Genomic DNA, 18,930 nt, shown 5'->3' with positions numbered 1-18,930 from the left:
CTAAAGTACGCTGGAAAGTCAAGGACCAATTGTGGGTCTGAGCATGGATCTTATATCATGCTACGTAATTAAATTAATGAAAAATCTCACGAAATCATCAGTAGTGCAACACAATGTTTAAGTTAAAGCTCTTAATTGACAAATTTTAATTTATAGACTAAATCTAAACTAAATTGAAAAATTAGTTGATTATAAATTTGACTTCTTTTCTCAAATATAATGATATTATTGAACTAAAGAGTTATGATTGAGCTAAGTCACACAATAAGTTTGCCATAATAATTTGGTATAAAATTCGCCCCTTACAAGCGTCGAATCTACTACTTTTCACTTATATATATATATATATTACAAATGAAAAAAATATTATTAAACCGGAATGTTAAGTGACAATTTAAATAACTAACGTCATTGTGGAGATTAGGTAACAAATTTGATTAAAACTTTAGGAGTAATTACATTTTACGCAGTAGAAATTAAAGATGATTTTCAAAATGCGCTTTGAAGTTTTAATTTTTTTCATTTTACACCATAAATAGTAAAATTGTATTAATTTAACTTTTAGTTGGATTGATTGCTAGATCCATCGTTAAACTGGTGATATTGTAAACGTGAAATCCTTATATGGACTAACATGTAAGTCACATTTTCATTGAATGACAAAAAAAAAAAAAAAAAACAAGCGCACACACACACACACTCATCAAATTAATGAAAGATTAAATATTTAACAAAAAATGTATAAATTAATAAAATTTTAAAATTTCATGATTTAATATGAGAATATTGAAAATAAAAATGTAGTTAGCACAAATAAATTTAAGGGAGTTTTAACGAAACACTCATATTCATTTTTAATGAAAAATCATATTTTTATTTTTACATTTTCTTAATACTATTCACTACACCCTTATTTATCATTTTTCATTAAAATTAAATTTTTTTTGAACCTTTATTAGTTTTCTTAAATTTAACAAGGACGAGGGAGCAGAATGCAACGGAAAACTTTCTTTGTTTTGTTGGATAATCCCAGTTTTGCCCTTTATCTTTCAAGCTAAAGCTGGGCAACAAGCTAGAGTGCTCAGAACGAAACCAGGAACTATGGAGCTCTGTATGGGCGTCGTCAATGGTGTCTCCATGTCGGTCGTCAGCGTAAACCCATCACCCCCTTCATGCTCTCTTCTTTCCCCAAAAAACCCCATTTCTCTTCATCCCTTCATTTCCCTCCGACCCCCCTCCTCCCTTTCCCGCCAATTCCAACATCTCCAACCGCCACCACTCTCTCGCTCGGCGGTTCCGGCTTCTCCTTCTTCTTCTACGGCTGTCAGCGACGATAAAGATCAGCTTCCAGCGGACATAATTGTCACAGAGACCCGAGAACCCAATTCCAGAGTAAAATCTTCTTAATTGCCAATTTTTCTAATTTTGATTTTAATCTCAATTTTGGTTAATATCATCACTGTCTGTAATCTGTATGCAGGTCAAGTTAAGCATACAAGTACCGCCGGAGGTCTGCGACGATTGCTACAAAAGGGTTATGGCCGAGTTCATGAAGCAAGCCAAGGTTTCTACTTTCTAGTGTTGCATTCCTTCTCCATTGTTTTCATTTAGTTTGTCTGGACTTGAAGTTTAATTTATGGATATTTTTTGGGGGTTTTAATGTGCGCAGGTTCCTGGATTCCGGCCCGGAAAGAAGGTGCCGGAGAGTATTCTTGTGAGTCATGTTGGGAAGAGAAGTGTCAACAAGGCTACAGTTGAATCTATTTTGAGGAGGACCCTTCCACATGCCATGTCTTCGGTACGTTAAAACTGAAATATCGTTTATTTATTACAATTTATCGTCATCGTTGTTGTTAAAACATAGAGTTTCTTAAATTCGTGTACTTGCAAGTTAGTGTTTGGATTTTGCTTATTGGCAATGGCTTCAAAATTACAATGCTGCAGCATTTTTACAATCACAACCCCCCCAGAACATATAATAAGATCAGCGTTAATTTCTTATGATTTATCGTTCTCGAGTTCTCTGTTGTGGCTGATCTGCTTTTATGGTTTAGATGACAGGCACACCTTTAAGAGACTCAGTACGTATTGTAACCAGATTTCCAGAAATGGAGCAGATCTATTCAACTCTCAATTCTCTCAGGTTGCTAATTCAGATATCTTTCAAGTTACATTTTTTCACTTGCATATTTGATATTTCTGTTAATATCCATCTTACAATGCCATAATACATGCAACGTCTCCTCTCACAGTATGTTAAGAGGAGAGGCATGCATTGAAGGAAATTTGATCATGTCAACTGATTATGTGCCTCCACGTTTGATTTGATCGATCATGCTTGTCAGTTTGATTTGTGGTCCAGATATGAAGTCATTGTTGATATAGCACCGGAGTTGAAATGGACACCTGAGGAGGGATACAAGAATTTGAAGGTTGCAGTTGAGCTAGATAGTGACATAGATGCTCAAAAAGCTTCTGAACAAGAATTAAGGCGACGCCATAAGTCCTTAGGTGCATTGAGAATTGTAACCGATAGAGGTCTACAGGTGACTCAAGTTCAATTTACTTTTGTTCTTTTCTTTTGAATTAAATGTTACTTTAATGATATGTTCATTCCTTGCTGGGATAAATTCTGCCAAACACTGCATGAAAATAGTTAGATATCTGTCTGTTGCTCAAGTTTTCTTACGGTTGAGTTACTTATTCTATTTGGAGTGGACGGTTGGCTTCTAGGCATTCATTTGGACAGTTACAACATAAAAAAATTAGTCCATTGGAGAAGTTTCCGGTTATCACCTTCAATTTTATGAATTGTCAGACACTCCCAAAACTAATTAAGCTTTATTTGTTCAATAAAGAAAGATCACTGAACAAGCTTTGTTCACTGCACCTTCAGATGTAGTGTTTGAATTCTCTTCAGAAGTACTTCTGCGTTACATTCACAGTGTTTCATGGATTAGAGTGTCATATTAGTTGAGTTTCAAAATTCCATTGAAAACCCTTCTCCTACTTGTTATATTACGTTGGTGACTGGCAAAATTGAGACTCCTACAGATTGGTGATCTTGCTGTCCTTGATATATCTGCAACAACGATAGATCAAGATGAAGCAAATGTTAAGAATATTCCATCTGCTGAGAGTAAAGGTTTGCCAATATCCACTTCTTCTTCGGTTCTATTAACAATGGCTTTATTTTTTTTGGTTCGGAGTGATGAAATATTATTGCAGAAGAATCTCTCAACTCTATTTTCTATCTGAAGGTTATCATTTTGATACGGAAGATGGTGATAAAGTAGTTCCTGGTTTCCTCGAGTCGATAATTGGAATTCAACAAGGTGAAACAAAGTCCTTTCCACTTGTCTTTCCTGAATCATGGACACAAGAAGAGCTCCAAGGAGTTCATGCCCAATTCAATGTGAGTGGTTTCCTGTTTTGTGGAAGTCCATTTGGTATACTTTGTCCTCAAAAGACTAAATAGGTGAAAGTTCTCATGTTTTGCTTCTTTTGATTCTCCTTTAGGTTGAATGCAAAGAATTATTCTACAGAGACTTGCCCGAATTGGATGACTCCCTTGCTGAAAGGCTTCTTCCTGGAGGCACCACCCTCAAACAGGTAGCCTGTATGAGATTTTAAATACTCTCAATGAAGTTATACGCTAAAATTGTACTGTCTACAACGCTACTCTGCTGCACAAATATGCAGGTCAAGGAAATGTTGTTACAAAAGTTCCAGGAAATGGAGCAAACAGCTAGAGAGCAAGCAGCTGATAATGCCATTTTAGATCAGCTTTGCAAGGTGCTTTTAACTTTTCAAATATTCATCATTAAGATTAGATTGATCTTTTGCAATCTTCACTTGATGTTTTTCTCTCTGAGACAGGGCTTTGCATGGCTTCTTTTTATATCTGTGTACAAACACACACAACTGCAGGCATGTTGTTGCAAAACCATTGCAAGGAAGTTTTGTGATTACACTGGTCAACATGTTTGCGTGAATTCCAGAAGTCCTATGATTTAACATGATACTGTTAAATTGCTTGACAACCTTAATTCTTTTTGGAGGAAACCTCAATTTTTCATAAGATGAATGGTCGTTTTAAATATGCATATTTCAAACAAAGAATTATGTTCCTCTCCCTTAGTATTATTTATTAAATCCACAAAGGAGATGCAGAGTGTGTTGACATGCGGACACTTCAAGTGTCCTCTTAAATGGGAACTTCGACTTTCAGAATAACTGCGTCTTGTTGTTTTTAGATGGTAGAGGTTGATATTCCTCAGTCCTTTTTTGAGGAGCAAGGTAGGCAGCTTTATGGAGCCAAACTTTTGGAGATACAGGTCAGTAGTTACAATATATCAATGTAAAGAGATTTACATTTATTGGCTCGTGGTTTGAGTTTGTGTGTGTGTGTGTGTGTGTGTGTGTGTGTTGTGTTAGTGAGCATGTAGGTTCCTGCGTTTTTCTGTTAACATCTTCTATCTTTTGGTTGTCATGGTTTTGTAGGCAAACGTAAAATTAAATGACGAGCAGTTGGCTTCTCTGTCAAGTAAGAAGGCTGTGGACGAGTACCTTCTAAACCAGAAGGAGAACATAACAAATATGATAAAACAGAGTCTGGCTGTCGGAGACATATGTAAACGTGAAAATTTGCAGGTAATTTATATTTATATTAACAGATTATTTGTCCTGAACGCTTTTTTCTGTGGGTTCTGCTCTTTGTATCTTTTTCTGCTTGGTAGCATAGGCTTCACGAAAAATAACTGGTGGGCTGCAAAACGTATTGTAACCGGAAACCTATTGTTTGTGTTTTGCAGATTTCAACAGAGGAGATTGTCAAAGAAGTTGAAAATTCAATTGATGAATTCAAACGTCAAAAACAAGATTATGATGAAGAACGTGTCAGGGGACAGGTCAGCATGTGTCACCCTGTTAGAAAAGCAGATTTCAAGTGCATTTAGTTTCAACTGTGTTGGCTATGTGCTTTCTGTTATCTTGATTACTTGTGCTGTCTTTGATTTCAGTCTCAATTTAGGGGAAGAGAGGAAAGGAAATACGTAAAACTAAAAGGATAACCTATACAAAAATGTTTAGTTCATTTTTCCAAACCAAATGCTATTGATCTTCTCCCTTTCTTCTATCCTCTCTTTTCTCACATTTCTACCATTTTTCGTTATGTACCATTATTAAATAAATCAAATTAAAACAAGAGAGCTTCCTTACGGGCGCTAAATGTTTAATGTTTTTGCTTTCTCCATCTTTTACCCTTCCCGGGGTTTTGAATTATATAATTAATCTTCCAAATTGCAGGTTCAAGAAATTTTAGAGGGAGCAAAAGTGCTTGAATGGTTGAGAGAGCATGCAGAGATTCAATACGTAACCAGATGACGGAGAGGACAAGCATGTCTGTGTTTGCAAGCGTAGGGTGTACACAAAGTTGTTCAAGGCCAGTCATGTTTTAAATTTAAAGGTGGTTTCTTTTGACGATGCCCAGCCGCATTCAAGCCAACATAGTTTGCAGCATGCCTAAATTTTACGCTAGTCAGATTGTCGGGTTTAGGGCCTTTAGATCGAGAGGTTCAATTGTTTGATTAGCGAGTTCAAAGCTATTTTTCCGAAATGAAGAATTTTGTTTGTGGATCCAGTCCTAATCAATCCAATATATGGTTTTTGAAGTTCTGTCAAATTGGTAACAAGAGTTATTTTTTGCTGTACACTGTTGAATCAAGCACCGAAGCCACCTCGAGGAACCAAAGAAGGAAAGAAATACGCGAAGAACTACACTAATTAAAACTAATTAACCAAACCAAAACAAAGATTGATATACGTGACTATACAAAGTAGGGCATGCTGCACAAAATCTTGGTGGTCCATGAAATGGTGCCAATCAGAAAGCATATAAAATGGTGGTCCAAACCAGATTGCACCAGATGAAGGTGTTCACAAAGAAATCAATTCCACATTCAGGAAGATTGTCAAGTGTAGCCCGCTTTCAGAAATAGTGTAAATAATTGTAGCTTTTTATAAAGGAGTTTTATAAGTCAGCAGACCCATCTATGTGTAAATGAAAGCTTTCCCTCACAACACACGAATACACAGGAAGAGAAAAAGCCCACACATAAGAGTATTCGAAGCCTATATATAAAGCCAATGCAAAAGTGATTAATGATTTTAGTGTCACCAAGTTTCAACAAAAATATTTGGATAAAAATGCCCTCAAGACAAAAAACTTTTAAGGCATCTCAAAATAATGCATCAAATAAGGCATGGGCATTTTCGTCATTTTAACAATATTTTTTTTAATAATTAATTTTTTGGGGTTTTTTTTTTTTTTTTTTTTTTTAATTAGTACATCACACAATAGGCTAGCAATAATATGATTCAATTTCTCTACTTTTAAACACGTCAAAACTCTTTGAGATGCGTGTAATGCCAGTTATAAAAAAGGTCATCTGCATACGGATAATAATGTGATTAAATTAGTTATCAAATGATTTTTTTTAAATTTTTAACAAACGATATTATCTATACTAAGGAAGAAGGGGGTGGGCTTAGCCTCACAATGGGCTAGCAATAATGTGATTCAATCAGTTGTTTGTTAGGTATTATTTTCTCTATTTTAAACACTTTCAAAACATCTTAAGAGGAGTGTAATGCTTTATAAAAATAAAAAAAAATTCGCACGCGGATAATAATATGATTAAATTAGTTATCAAATGATTGTTTTTTTTTTTTTTTAACAAACGATATTATCTACACTAAGAAGGATGGGGGTGGTCTTAACTTCACAATGAGCTAGCAATAATGTGATTCAATTAGTTGTTTATTAAATATTATTTTCTCTATTTTTAAACACGTTCAAAACATCTTAAGAGGCATGTAATGCCGGTTATAAAAAAAGGTTTTTCGCACGCGGACAATAATGTGATTAAAGCCAATAGAAAAGTGAATAGTGATTTTGTTGTCACCAAGCTTCAACAAAAATATTTGGACAAAAATGCCCTCAAGACAAAAAACTTCAAAGGCATCCCAAAATAATGTATCAAATAAGGTAAGGGCATTTTCATCATTTTAACAGTATTTTATTAATAATTATTTTTTTATGGTTTTTTTTTTAATTAGTAATTCACAATAGGCTAGCAATAATGTGGTTCAATTTCTCTATTTTTAAACACGTTCAAAACATCTTAAGAGACATGTAATGCCGGTTATAAAAAAAAGGTCATTCGCACGTGGATAATAATGTGATTAAATTAGTTGTCAAATGATTGTTTTTTTTTTTTTAGCAAACAATATTATCTACACTATGAGGGAGGGGGTGGGCTTAGCCTCACAATGAGCTAGCAATAATGTGATTCAATCAGTTGTTTATTAAGTATTATTTTCTCTATTTTAAACACGTTCAAAACATCTTAAAATGCGTATAATGCTGGTTATAAAAAAATTCTTTCGCACACAGATAATAATGTGATTAAATTAGTTGTCAAATGATTGTATTTTTTTTTTAACAAACAATATTATCTACACTAAGGAGGAGGGGATGGGATTAGCCTCACAATGGACTAGCAATAATGTGATTCAATTAGTTGTTTATTAAATATTATTTTCTCTATTTTTAAACACGTTCAAAACATCTTAAGAAGCGTGTAATGCCGGTTATTAAAAAGGTCTTTTGCATGCGGATAATAATGTGATTAAATTACATTAAATTAGTTGTCAAATGATTGTATTTTTTTTAACAAACGATATTATCTACACTAAGGGGGATGGGGTTGGGCTTAGCCTCACAATAGGCTAGCAATAATGTGATTCAATCAGTTGTTTATTAAATATTATTTTCTTTATTTTTAAACACGTTCGAAACATCTTAAGAGGCGTGTAATGCCGGTTATAAAAAAAGTTTTTTCACACGCGGATAATAATGTGATTAAATTAGTTGTCAAATTATTGTTTTTTTTATTTAACAAACGATATTATCTACACTAAGAGGGAAGGGGTGGGCTTAGCCTCACAATGAGCTAGCAATAATGTGATTCAATCAATTGTTTATTAAATATTATTTTCTCTATTCTTAATGTAAATTCTATAAAAATCGATTTTGTTATATGAATTCAGCTGCTTTAATTGATTTATGAGGGGGTTTCTTATAGCATGATCTAAGATTATTCATTTACTTCAAATATTTGACTTTCCTTTTGTCAATTTACGCATATAAATATTTTTAAAATGTGCAAGTCGCGCGTAGCACGCCATGATTCAAAAAATGTCTTTGTCATTTTAATTAGGTTTTTTGTGATGTTTTTTTTTTCTTTTTTTAATTAGTACCTCACAATAGGCTAGTAATAATGCAATTCAATTTCTCTATTTTAAAACACGTTCAAAACATCTTAAAAAGCATGTAATGCCGATTATAAAAAAGGTCTTTCGCACATGGATAATAATGTAATTAGATTAGTTGTCAAATGATTATTTTTTATTTATTTTAATAAACGATATTATCTGCACTAAGGGAGGAGGGGATGAGCTTAATCTCACAATAGGCTAGCAATAATATGATTCAATCAGTTGTTTATTAAATATTATTTTCTCAAATTTTAAACACATTCAAAGCATCTTAAGAGGCGTGTAATGCCGGTTATAAAAAAAGTCTTTCGCAAGTGGACTATAATGTGATTAAATTAGTTGTCAAATGAATTTTTGTTAACAAACGATATTATCTACACTAAGGGGAGGAGGTGAGCTTAGCCTCACAATGGGCTAGCAATAATGTGATTTAATCAATTGTTTATTAAATATTATTTTCTCTATTCTTAATGTAAATTCTACAGAGACCGATTTTATTATGTGGATTCAGCTGTTTTAATTGGTTTATGAGGGGTTTGTTCTAGCATGATCTATAATTATTCATTTACTTCAAATATTTGACTTTTCTTTTATCAATTTACGCATATAAATGCATTTAAAATGTGTAAGTCGTGCGTAACATGCCGTGATTCAAAAAATGTCTTTTGCACGCGCGTGAGTGCATGCATAAAGGCTAGTCATTGTAAATATCCTTTGTATATTGTATATCAATAAAGATAGGTGTACAAATTCTCCAGTTTTGAGTAAGTTTTATTTCTTTCATGTGTTTGTTTAAGAGTTTTTATCACAAATGGTCCTTGAAGTTTACCTATCCATCAAGATGATCCCTCAAATTGAAAATCAATCAATATAGTCCTTCAAAATGGGTGTTGCAAATCAATGTGGTCCTTCCATTACAATTCCATAAAAAATTCTGTTATGTGCTGACGTGGCACATAAATGGGTCCCACACATTAATTAAATATTATTATGTGAATTAAAAATATTTGAATAATTAAAAATAAATTTATTTTTTATAATTAAAAATTTTAAAAAGAAAAAAGAAAAAACAAGAAGAAGATGATTGAACATTGTTCATCATCTTCTTCCAGTAAAGGTGTGGAAACCATTTATGTGCCACGTCAATACATAACAGAATTTTTGAAGGTATTATAACGGAAGGACCACCTTGATTTGCGAGACTTATTTTCAGGGACTACATTAATCGATTTTCAATTTTAGGAACCATATTGAGGGAGTGGGTCAATTTTAGGGACTGTTTGTGATAAAAACCCGTTTATTTAATTAGACTTCTAGTCCAAAATAGGGAGATACTATTGTAATTATATTATTATCTTGCTAAACTGAGGATGACGCTTTGTTTGAGCACTCTGTTATAGTTGAATATGCGCCATACAAATAATTGGACATAAACCATGACACCTCTGAGTTCAGCCATTGGGGCCTTATACCTGCATTGTTAGTAGCATTCATGCTGAAACATGTCAAGTTCCATGTGCAAGGTATGTCTAGTTGTTATAATGTCCTCCGACTATTTAACTGAGCCACTACTATGAATTTGATATCAAAGCATTTTAATAGTATAATTATAACAGTAAAGTACCTTGAGGACATAAGTCATCAACACAACTGAAATATCATACAAACACTTCATTTGGTAGGAATACTGTATATTATTGTCCTTGTAAACCTTGTCAACCACAATTACTAGGAGTTTATTGTTCTAGACATCCTACTATAACTAGCATAAAGAAAAGATTAGCATATATTTATAAGAGAATAAACAAGACACTCAAGAAGCAAATTTTTTTATCTTGGTGTTATTGAACACCCTACATTTACCAGTAAGCATACAAAAGTTCAACATAATATATTAGTAGCAAGTATACCAATTGATCATACTTTAGACAATTTGAGAGAAGGAAGAGAGTATTTGAGAAATCATTTAGTAGTAACTTTAGAGAAATGTAGACAATTTATGATAGATTATTTCAATTGATATATTAGTGAACAACAAAAAGGAAAAATTCACCCTAGACCAAAATAATTTAGTTTGTTATTTTCCATTAAAAAACTACATGATATTTTGCACAGTGAAAAAAATCTTCAAGCAAATAGTATTGTAAATTTTATTATAAGTCTATTAGAAAATATAATTAGAAGATAATAAATATAATAATGCACCCAAATCCAAGGCCCATCTTTGACAGATTAATATGCACCCAAATACAAAGCCCAAGGTCCATGGTTTTGGCCCATATTATATTTTACCATCTCACTTATGAACATATCTTTTCTCAAGATTGGAGCTGATGTGTGACAATTGTCCCTCACAAGTTCCAGCATATAATAAATATTACAAGATCGTAGTTTTGAAAGTTGTTTTTTGTTGATACAAAAATTTCACTTGAATTGAGTGGCAAATCTGAATTGAACCACATAATAGACAGTCATAGTAATTAGATATATCAAACCTCAACATACAAGTGGAGAAGATACAATAAGATCATAGTATTAATGACTCATCACTTTGACGGTTCAATTAAAACATTGACACTTTATTGGTGCATTAGAAAAACGAAGATTAGAGCATCTTCAGCAACACTCTATTTCTTTGTTATATTCTTATTAAAATGGCCAAAAATGTATTTAACTAATCACTTTATAGTAACTTTCAGATAGAAACTTAATAATTTTAATTCGAGTTGAACTGGTTTGTAATTGCAAACGCCTAATAAAATAATGGAGTGTTGGAATTAGGATGGATAGTTTTCTTCTTCCTCGTCAACATTTTAATTTAACCAAGTAATTGTTTTAGAGAATCTGTTGGAGACACCTTAACAAATTTCATGGTTTGTTAGGTGAAAAAACGAACATGCCACTTACCAGTCAATATATATGTTTCATGAAGAGCAAGTTATACAGAACAATTTATCGTTCTAGGGAATTTTGATTCAATAACATAATATCAGGTGAAAAAAATTAACTCATAACATTGTATACTTAATGTTTACTTTTAGATGAAAACACTCGTTTCATGTAAATTCTATTCTTCGTATAAAAATCATAACAGATAAGTTCATGCCTGATAAAATTATACGTACGCATGAGGACATCAGATCAGGGGAAAAAAATTAACTCATAACATTGTATACTTAATGTTTACTTTTAGATGAAAACACTCGTTTCATGTAAATTCTATTCTTCGTATAAAAATCATAACAGATAAGTTCATGCCTGATAAAATTATAGGTACGCATGAGGACATCAGATTTTTGCATTGCACTCCCACTTTGCAAGTTTGGTTGGATCTACAAATTACAAGCATTAATGAAGTTTCCTGAACAAATATATCCCACCAATAAATATTCATACCAAATCTTTGCACAGACCAAATTCCTCCATCCGCTCCAACTACTCTCTTAGCAACGTATATATAACATGTGTGTATTGTATCTAACTACCGGAGGAAATTATAATTTCAGCTATGTTAATGATTTTAATACGAAAGAAGAGAGCACAGTCGCCCAACCAATCACAAATTAAAGCGTAATTGCATCTAAAAACTCATACATCAAGCATTACGCACCGGACTCGAATAATACTATTTAAAAAATGCCATCCATAATATGTTAAAAAACAATAATAGCATCGGCAGTGAAGTTGGTGTTCAATTACACCCTAATGATCATTCCAGCTCACATAATATAAGGACAAAACAATGTTCCCCGTTAAAAATGTTCTAAGCAAAGTACCTGCAAAATAAATTAAGTCCTACAAAGTTACAAACATCTTCGTATCCAATTTATCGTATTTTCTTGCTAATGTGAGAGGTCCCAAATTTGATGTTTCAAGTTAGTGAGTTTACTTGATCCTGATTACGGTGGAGTAAAATTCTGCATGGTCTCCCTGAGCTCGAAATGAGTGGATAATCATGCTTTGCCACAAGTTGTACTTTTTTTTTAACATATATTTTAGAGAAGTGTTATTGGCACTTCAAAAATCTTATTCTACACTCCTCACAAGTGTATTTTTCTTTTTAAATATAGAAAATTAGAAGTGTAGAATGAGAATTTTGAAATGCTAATAACAATTCTCATATTTTATTGTGTTCACCAAAACAAAAACGAGTAATATTAATAATACCAATAGCATAAGAGTCCAAAGACCACGTGACTACTTTTGGTCGCTACAATGCACCCAAACAAGTTCCACACTTTTTCCTGTCTAGGCCACATGAAGCAAAGCCCTACAAAGCTGTTCCCATTGGTCCATTCCATCATTAGTTTTCGGAATTAAAAGATGATCACCATCCAAGTGGAATCTATCACATGTTAAATAATTAGTCAAACATCTTTGATTTTGAATTCAATTCTCTAAACAAAACATAGTACACACACAATACCATATCGATTACTTTGTTAATTTATTAATCAACCATCCCTTTTAGAATATTACATAATTATTCATTTAATTTAGGATAAGTTCGATCATGATAGAAGCAAATCATTGGAGAAGTCTTAAAGCCGCATGATTGCAATTCACCAAAAAGAAAGTGTATGATAGCTGTTGCTATACAAAATATGGTGGGCTTTGCGTAAAATATGATGAAACGATCCACGCAACGGTGCTTCAGTCATTCAAGAGGGATGATATGTAAAGAGATAAGGGGAAGATGAGTAGACACAAGACATACGTGATTTACTTTAAATTGGACTACATCCACAGAGTTAGATGAGTTCTCATTAATAATGTTATATCTACATAATAAAATGGTTTAAACTTTAATATAGGACTAAGCCTGAATTCGGGGTCCTAAGATCGAAGAGCCCTTAATTGTAAGAGAGAAGTGCCATTTATATGTGAGGAGAATCCCCCATTCTTGCCCGTGGTTGATGTGGGACTCTTGGAATGTTGTTGTACTGTTGCTAAGTGTCTTTCAACAAGTTGCCTCCAAGTTGGTGGAACAAAGAGCTCATTCGTTAGAGGTTGGTTTGTGTGATTTAGCCGGGGTGCTGAAGTCTTCGAGGCTTTAGGGGTTAAAACTTTTGAAGTGGGTTGTGCCTTGGGGGGGGTGTGATGTTGAAGGAGGCGGTAGAAAGTCTGAAATTTGTGAGTTTGATTTGCAACAACCATTGTTGAGGCTTTGTGAGGACTGAGTTCCTTGAATTATGCGGTGGACCAAGCATTTCATAGAGGGTTCTCCGATCTGCCTGTTCGACGGTTGAAGAGGCCTGACATTGTTACACCCGATCCATGGAAGAGGAAAATGTTAGAGTATGGGAATATTTGATAAGCGTCTATGAAAGCTTGATGAAGGTCTGAGAAAAACCAGAAAATGGTAAAGAGAATTTCAGAGAAGGATGATCAAATTGATTGTAATATTCCTCACAACAAACATGTGAGGTTGTTACCATTATACATGGAAGAGGAAGGGAGATCCTTCACTCATCAATAACAATCTAAATCTCAGCCTTTAATTGCTATCACCCTGTGAGATGATGCCACTTGTTATAGTCTATCACTTAAGCTAGATACAAGTCAAGACAACCATATGACTACCTGAAATAAATATTAAACTAAAGGTTTGAATTCTTTTTTTGCCTCCAAGACTCAACTGAAGGGTTATACACCAACACTCCATTATATCCCTTAGCAGTCTTGACTCCCATAAGTTCTCTTAGATAAGCAAATCGATCTTTAGGCAAAGCTTTAGTAAGAATGTCTGCAATTTGCTCATATGCCTTGCAGTACACTAGTTCAATCTCCTTGGCTTGAATTGCTTCTCGGATGAAATGAAACTTTTTGCTGATATGTCTTGTCTTTTGGTGAAAGACAAGATTCTTAGCCATAGCAATGACTGATGTGTTGTCACACATAATCTGTGTCTCTTCCACTTGTTTTTCTCCAAAATCTTCAAGTACAAATCTCAGCCATTTTGCTTGAGAAGTGGCTTCTGCAACACTTACATATTCTGCTTCAGCTGTGGACAGTGCCATATTGCTTTGCTTGATTGATGCCCATGAAAACACACCAGATCCCAGTGTAAATGCATAACCCGAAGTGCTTCTCATATCATCTTAATTTCCAACCCAATCACTATCACAGTAGCCAATTGAGTAGTAGTTTTTCCTTTTTAAAAAACAATTCCAAAATCATTTGTTCTCGAATATATCTCAGCACCCTCTTTGTTGTTCCCATGTGTTTCTTAGTGGGAATATGCATGAATCTTGCTACAAACATTATATCAGGTCTGGTTGTAGTTAAGTATAGTAAGCTCCCTACAAGTCTTATGTATTCACCTTCAGCTGCAGCTTCACTGCCATCAACCTTACTTAGTTTCTCAGTCACAGCTAGTGGAGTACCAACAATTTTGTAGTCTTTTAACCTAAATTTCTCAATCAGCTTCTCTGCATACTTCTTTTAATGTATGAAAATGCTTTTCTCAGTTTGTAATACACCCATTCCAAGGAAATGATGTAAAAACCCAAATTTGTCATATCGTAGTGTTTCATCATGTCATTTTTAAACTCATCAAGTATTTGTGAACTGCTACAAGTGTATACAATATCATCTACATACATTTCCTCGTTCAGAACTCCATTGAGAAAGGCTAATTTCACATCTAGTTGGTACAAACTCCATTCCTTTTATGCAACAAGTGCAATCAAGGTTCTTATGGTATCCAATCTTGCCACAAGGGAAAAAGTCTCATTGTATTCAATTCCAGGCTTTTGTGACTAGCCATTAGGCACTAATCTAGCTTATTCTTCTGCACTGTACCATTCAGATTGAGTTTAGTTTTATAGACCCATTTGACACCAATGATTGGCTTATCAAATTGTCTCTCAACTAGTTGCCATGTATTGTTCTTCTCTATCATTTTTAATTTAGCTTTCATTGCATTCCTCTATGAGTCATCCTTAGCCGCATCATTATAACTTTTAGGTTCAACAATGCACATATTGCACTGAGCCATGATTTCATTTACACTTATCCACTTCTTAGGCGTATCATCATATACATGAGGTCTTTCAGTCATACTATCACTTTGAGAAGTAGTGGATTGATCATATTGAGAGCACTCACCAATATCACAGGTCTAAGTAGCATTTTGATGCGCAGTGAGAACTAGAAATCTTGCTTTAGTGTTTGTAGTGTAGTTCCAATCCCAGGAAGCTTTCTCATCAAATGTAACATCTCTTGATAGAATGATCTTCCTTGAAATTAGATCAAACAGTCTGTAACCCTTTACACTAGCACCATAGCCTATAAAGATGCATTTATGACTTTTTTTCCAATGTGTGTTTGAGATTAGAAGGGATGTGCACATAGCTAAGAGAACCAAAGTTCTCAAGTGAGCTATCCTTGGTTTTCTGCCACTATATGCCTCAAATGGAGTTATTTTTCCCAAAGCTTTGAAAAGGCATTTGTTAAGCAAGTAAACAGCAGTGTTCACTGCTTCTGCCCAAAACACATTTGGAAGATTCTTCTCATGCATCATTGACTTTGCCATTTCCACAGTTCTATTTTTCCTATCTGACACTCCATTTTGCTAGGGAGTGTAGGCCATAGTTAACTGTCTCTGGATTCCTAGTTCACTGCAATACTTATCAAATTATGCAGAAAGGAATTCTCTTCCTCTATCACTTCTGAGACATTTCACTGTATAATCACATTGTAATTCTGTCACTGCCTTGAACTTTTCAAAACACTCAAGTGCACCAAACTTATATCTCAGAAAGAATGCCCACATCAATCTAGTGCAATCATCTGTGAATAACAAAAAATATTTATTTCCAGAATGAGAATCAACCTGCGTTGGTCCATAGATATCTGTGTGGATCAATTATTCTTATAGTCTAGATTTTGTTGAAGAAAATATTTTAATTTTATCAGTTCTATAATGAGACATGGCGGGGAACTTGTTCTCATTGGGAATAGGGATGAGAATTTCCAATTTGAAATTATGGGTAGGACATAGGAATGAGGAAAAAAACTTAACAAGGGTGGGGATGAGATTGAAATACCCATAATCGCTACGACCCAATGTTGCAATCAAAAGTGGTCATTGTTTTATATTATTGTTTCCAAAATTTCTCTTTCGTTTTTTTCTTCAAACTTTTTATTTTTCTCAAGTGTCAAATTTTGTGTCATCTGGTGCCTTTGTCAGGTCTAACAAATGTCTTACTTTAATTTTTGGATTAGGGCTTGAAAATTTTTGGACATGTGTTTCCAAAAATTAAAGTAAGACATTTGTCTTTAGTTTCTATTGAGTAAATAATTTTCACCTAAACTATAATATTAAGGATGTGTTTGTTTGCCATCACTAACTTTCACTGGACTGGAATACATATTAGTGTAAGCGCATGTTTCTTATAGGCATGATTAAATTTAATGGGATAAAGGAGAACACGCCTCGACTAAATTTCTCACTATGAGGTCTTAGCGAGACCTCCAAAAAAGCATCGGATTGCTAAGCCCATCTGCTTTGCTTCGCCTCAAACTCATCCAATCTGCTTTACACCGTCTTCATGGCCGTCCAACAAGTAGACGTCAGACCTTCATCTCTGTTGAAACCCATTTCCCCAAAAGACGGGATCTTTGTGAGCCCAATGGTGGGTGAGGAATACGACGAGGAGAAGCGTGAGGAGACTCATGAGCCACTCGGTGTGCTTGAAGGAACGCGAGAGGCAAGAATGTCGGCGATTTCCCATCACGATCATTCCTTTGTCCATGGAACCACCAGAGGAGCATCACTTTGTACTGTAAAAAACAATAGATCAAATCAGAAACAATGCTATGAATAAGAAAATTAAGCCGGAAAAATCAGATGGGAAATGATTCCAATGATCTCAAGAAGAATCGTTGAACCAAAGAGGTGAAATAACCAAAATTTAAATCTTTTCTTTTCTTCCAAAAATATTCAAAATTTTATTCAAATCAACGAGATCGAGGATTTTGGATTATGTGTTTTAAGATTTGGCAAAAAGTGGTAGAAAAAAGAGAAGGGAGGGAGAGAATGGGACAGAGAAAAAGATAGGTGTTTCGAGAGAGAGAGAAAGAGTGTGAAGAGTTTTTTTATTTTATTTTAATTTTTAATTAATAAAACATTAACATATGGATTAAATGATATAATGTGATAGTTTGTTAACCATTCAACTTCCTAGTCTCATACTGCATCAAACGCTTCACTAAGTCAATCCAGCTTAGTCTATTGTAAGTTAGTCCAATTTAATCCCTACAACTTAGTTCAGTCTGAAATAATTCAGTGCAACAAATGCACCCTAAATGTGTTGGACTTCAAAAGGAAAACTGAATTCCTACAAACCCAAGATGACTATTGTACCATAGTTTGGTCTCATTTTATATGGATATGGAAAAACATGTAAAAAGAAAGACTTGTCTTTGTATAACAAGGCACCTCACCTTCTCATTCGAGGGAAAACTCGTCTTCCCACCTCTTCCTTGTTCATTTCCTAGGTGTAAAAGTCAAATTAGGGTAAATGGGGTCAAAGATGAATCCAGAGATCTATGTAGATGAGGGGATCCTCAAACAACATCCTCAAACAATAAAGTTACGAATTAAAAAGCTTAAGAATTATTAAACAAAACACATATATTAATCTATAAGGGTTTTTTATACAACATTATTATAATATCCATCTATGTGTTTTTATGTTTTGACAGTGTTAATCCATCTATGTGTTTTTATGTTTTGACAGTGTTAGATGACAACGTTATTACCAATACCATCAAATATCTCTATTGTAATAAATATAACCATATTATCATTCATCCATTGATTTACAATTTTACAATTGATCTTCATAAATTTCATGGTCAAAAATGCTCTTTCAACAATAGAAGTAGCACATGAAAAGTTAACGTTAATATCACAAACAACTGAAAGAGTTTTTTTTTTTTTTTTTTTTTTTTTTTTTTTTTTTTTTTTTTTTTTTTTTTTTTTTTTTAATTTATCCCAAAAAAATGAGCAGGGACATCTACCCCCTCTCAGCCCAAGATGGCTCCGTCCATGAATTGGGTGGAATTGGGTAAAATTGGACGGAAATGAGGTACATTGGCTCCGTCCAAACATGATTTTCGTGCTACGTGACTCACATGGCGATCATGTGAATACTTTTTGAGGCAATTCAGATGAATTTTGATTTACGCCGAGAGATATGGTGTAAATTGCTTTTTTATTTTATTTTATTTTATATATATATATATATATACATACATATACATATATATATATATATATATATATATATATATATATAAAACAAAAAATAGTTAAGAAGGAAAGAATGGCTTTGTATAAATAAAATATTTTTAACAGAAGTTTCAGTTTCTAATATCCTTTTTATATTGTAATTTTTCTTTCACTTTACATTCAAATGTTCTTGTTATTAGGAAGGTTTTAAAAGATGTTAGGCGATAATGGGATGGCGAACTGGGACCTAGCACCTAGTCAGCTAGGTGGAGCTTATGTGGACTAGATGGATTTAAGTAAACTTATTATGTACCGTATAAATAAGTGCTTGTTTATACTTAAAGAATACA

The 18,930-nt window shown here is 33.7% G+C and overlaps 1 protein-coding gene across 1 annotated transcript; it reads left to right on the top strand.

Annotated features, from left to right (window-relative positions):
* Positions 1-987: 987 nt before the first annotated feature.
* On the top strand, positions 988-5,676 carry LOC137742008 (trigger factor type chaperone family protein). The gene is made up of 13 exons (XM_068481739.2): positions 988-1,392; positions 1,481-1,564; positions 1,670-1,798; positions 2,055-2,143; positions 2,363-2,546; positions 3,055-3,145; positions 3,261-3,415; positions 3,520-3,612; positions 3,703-3,795; positions 4,257-4,337; positions 4,504-4,653; positions 4,815-4,910; positions 5,308-5,676. The coding sequence occupies exons 1-13, from the start codon at positions 1,102-1,104 to the stop codon at positions 5,383-5,385; spliced, it is 1,614 nt and encodes a 537-aa protein (XP_068337840.2). The 5' UTR covers positions 988-1,101; the 3' UTR covers positions 5,386-5,676.
* The last annotated feature ends 13,254 nt before the right edge of the window (positions 5,677-18,930 follow it).

This window comes from Pyrus communis, chromosome 11 (assembly GCF_041283825.1).
Source record: "Pyrus communis isolate YQ-2024b chromosome 11, ASM4128382v1, whole genome shotgun sequence".
Lineage (NCBI taxonomy): Eukaryota > Viridiplantae > Streptophyta > Magnoliopsida > Rosales > Rosaceae > Pyrus > Pyrus communis.
Note: the sequence above shows the minus strand (reverse complement) of the source record. Positions and strands in the feature narration are given on the sequence as shown.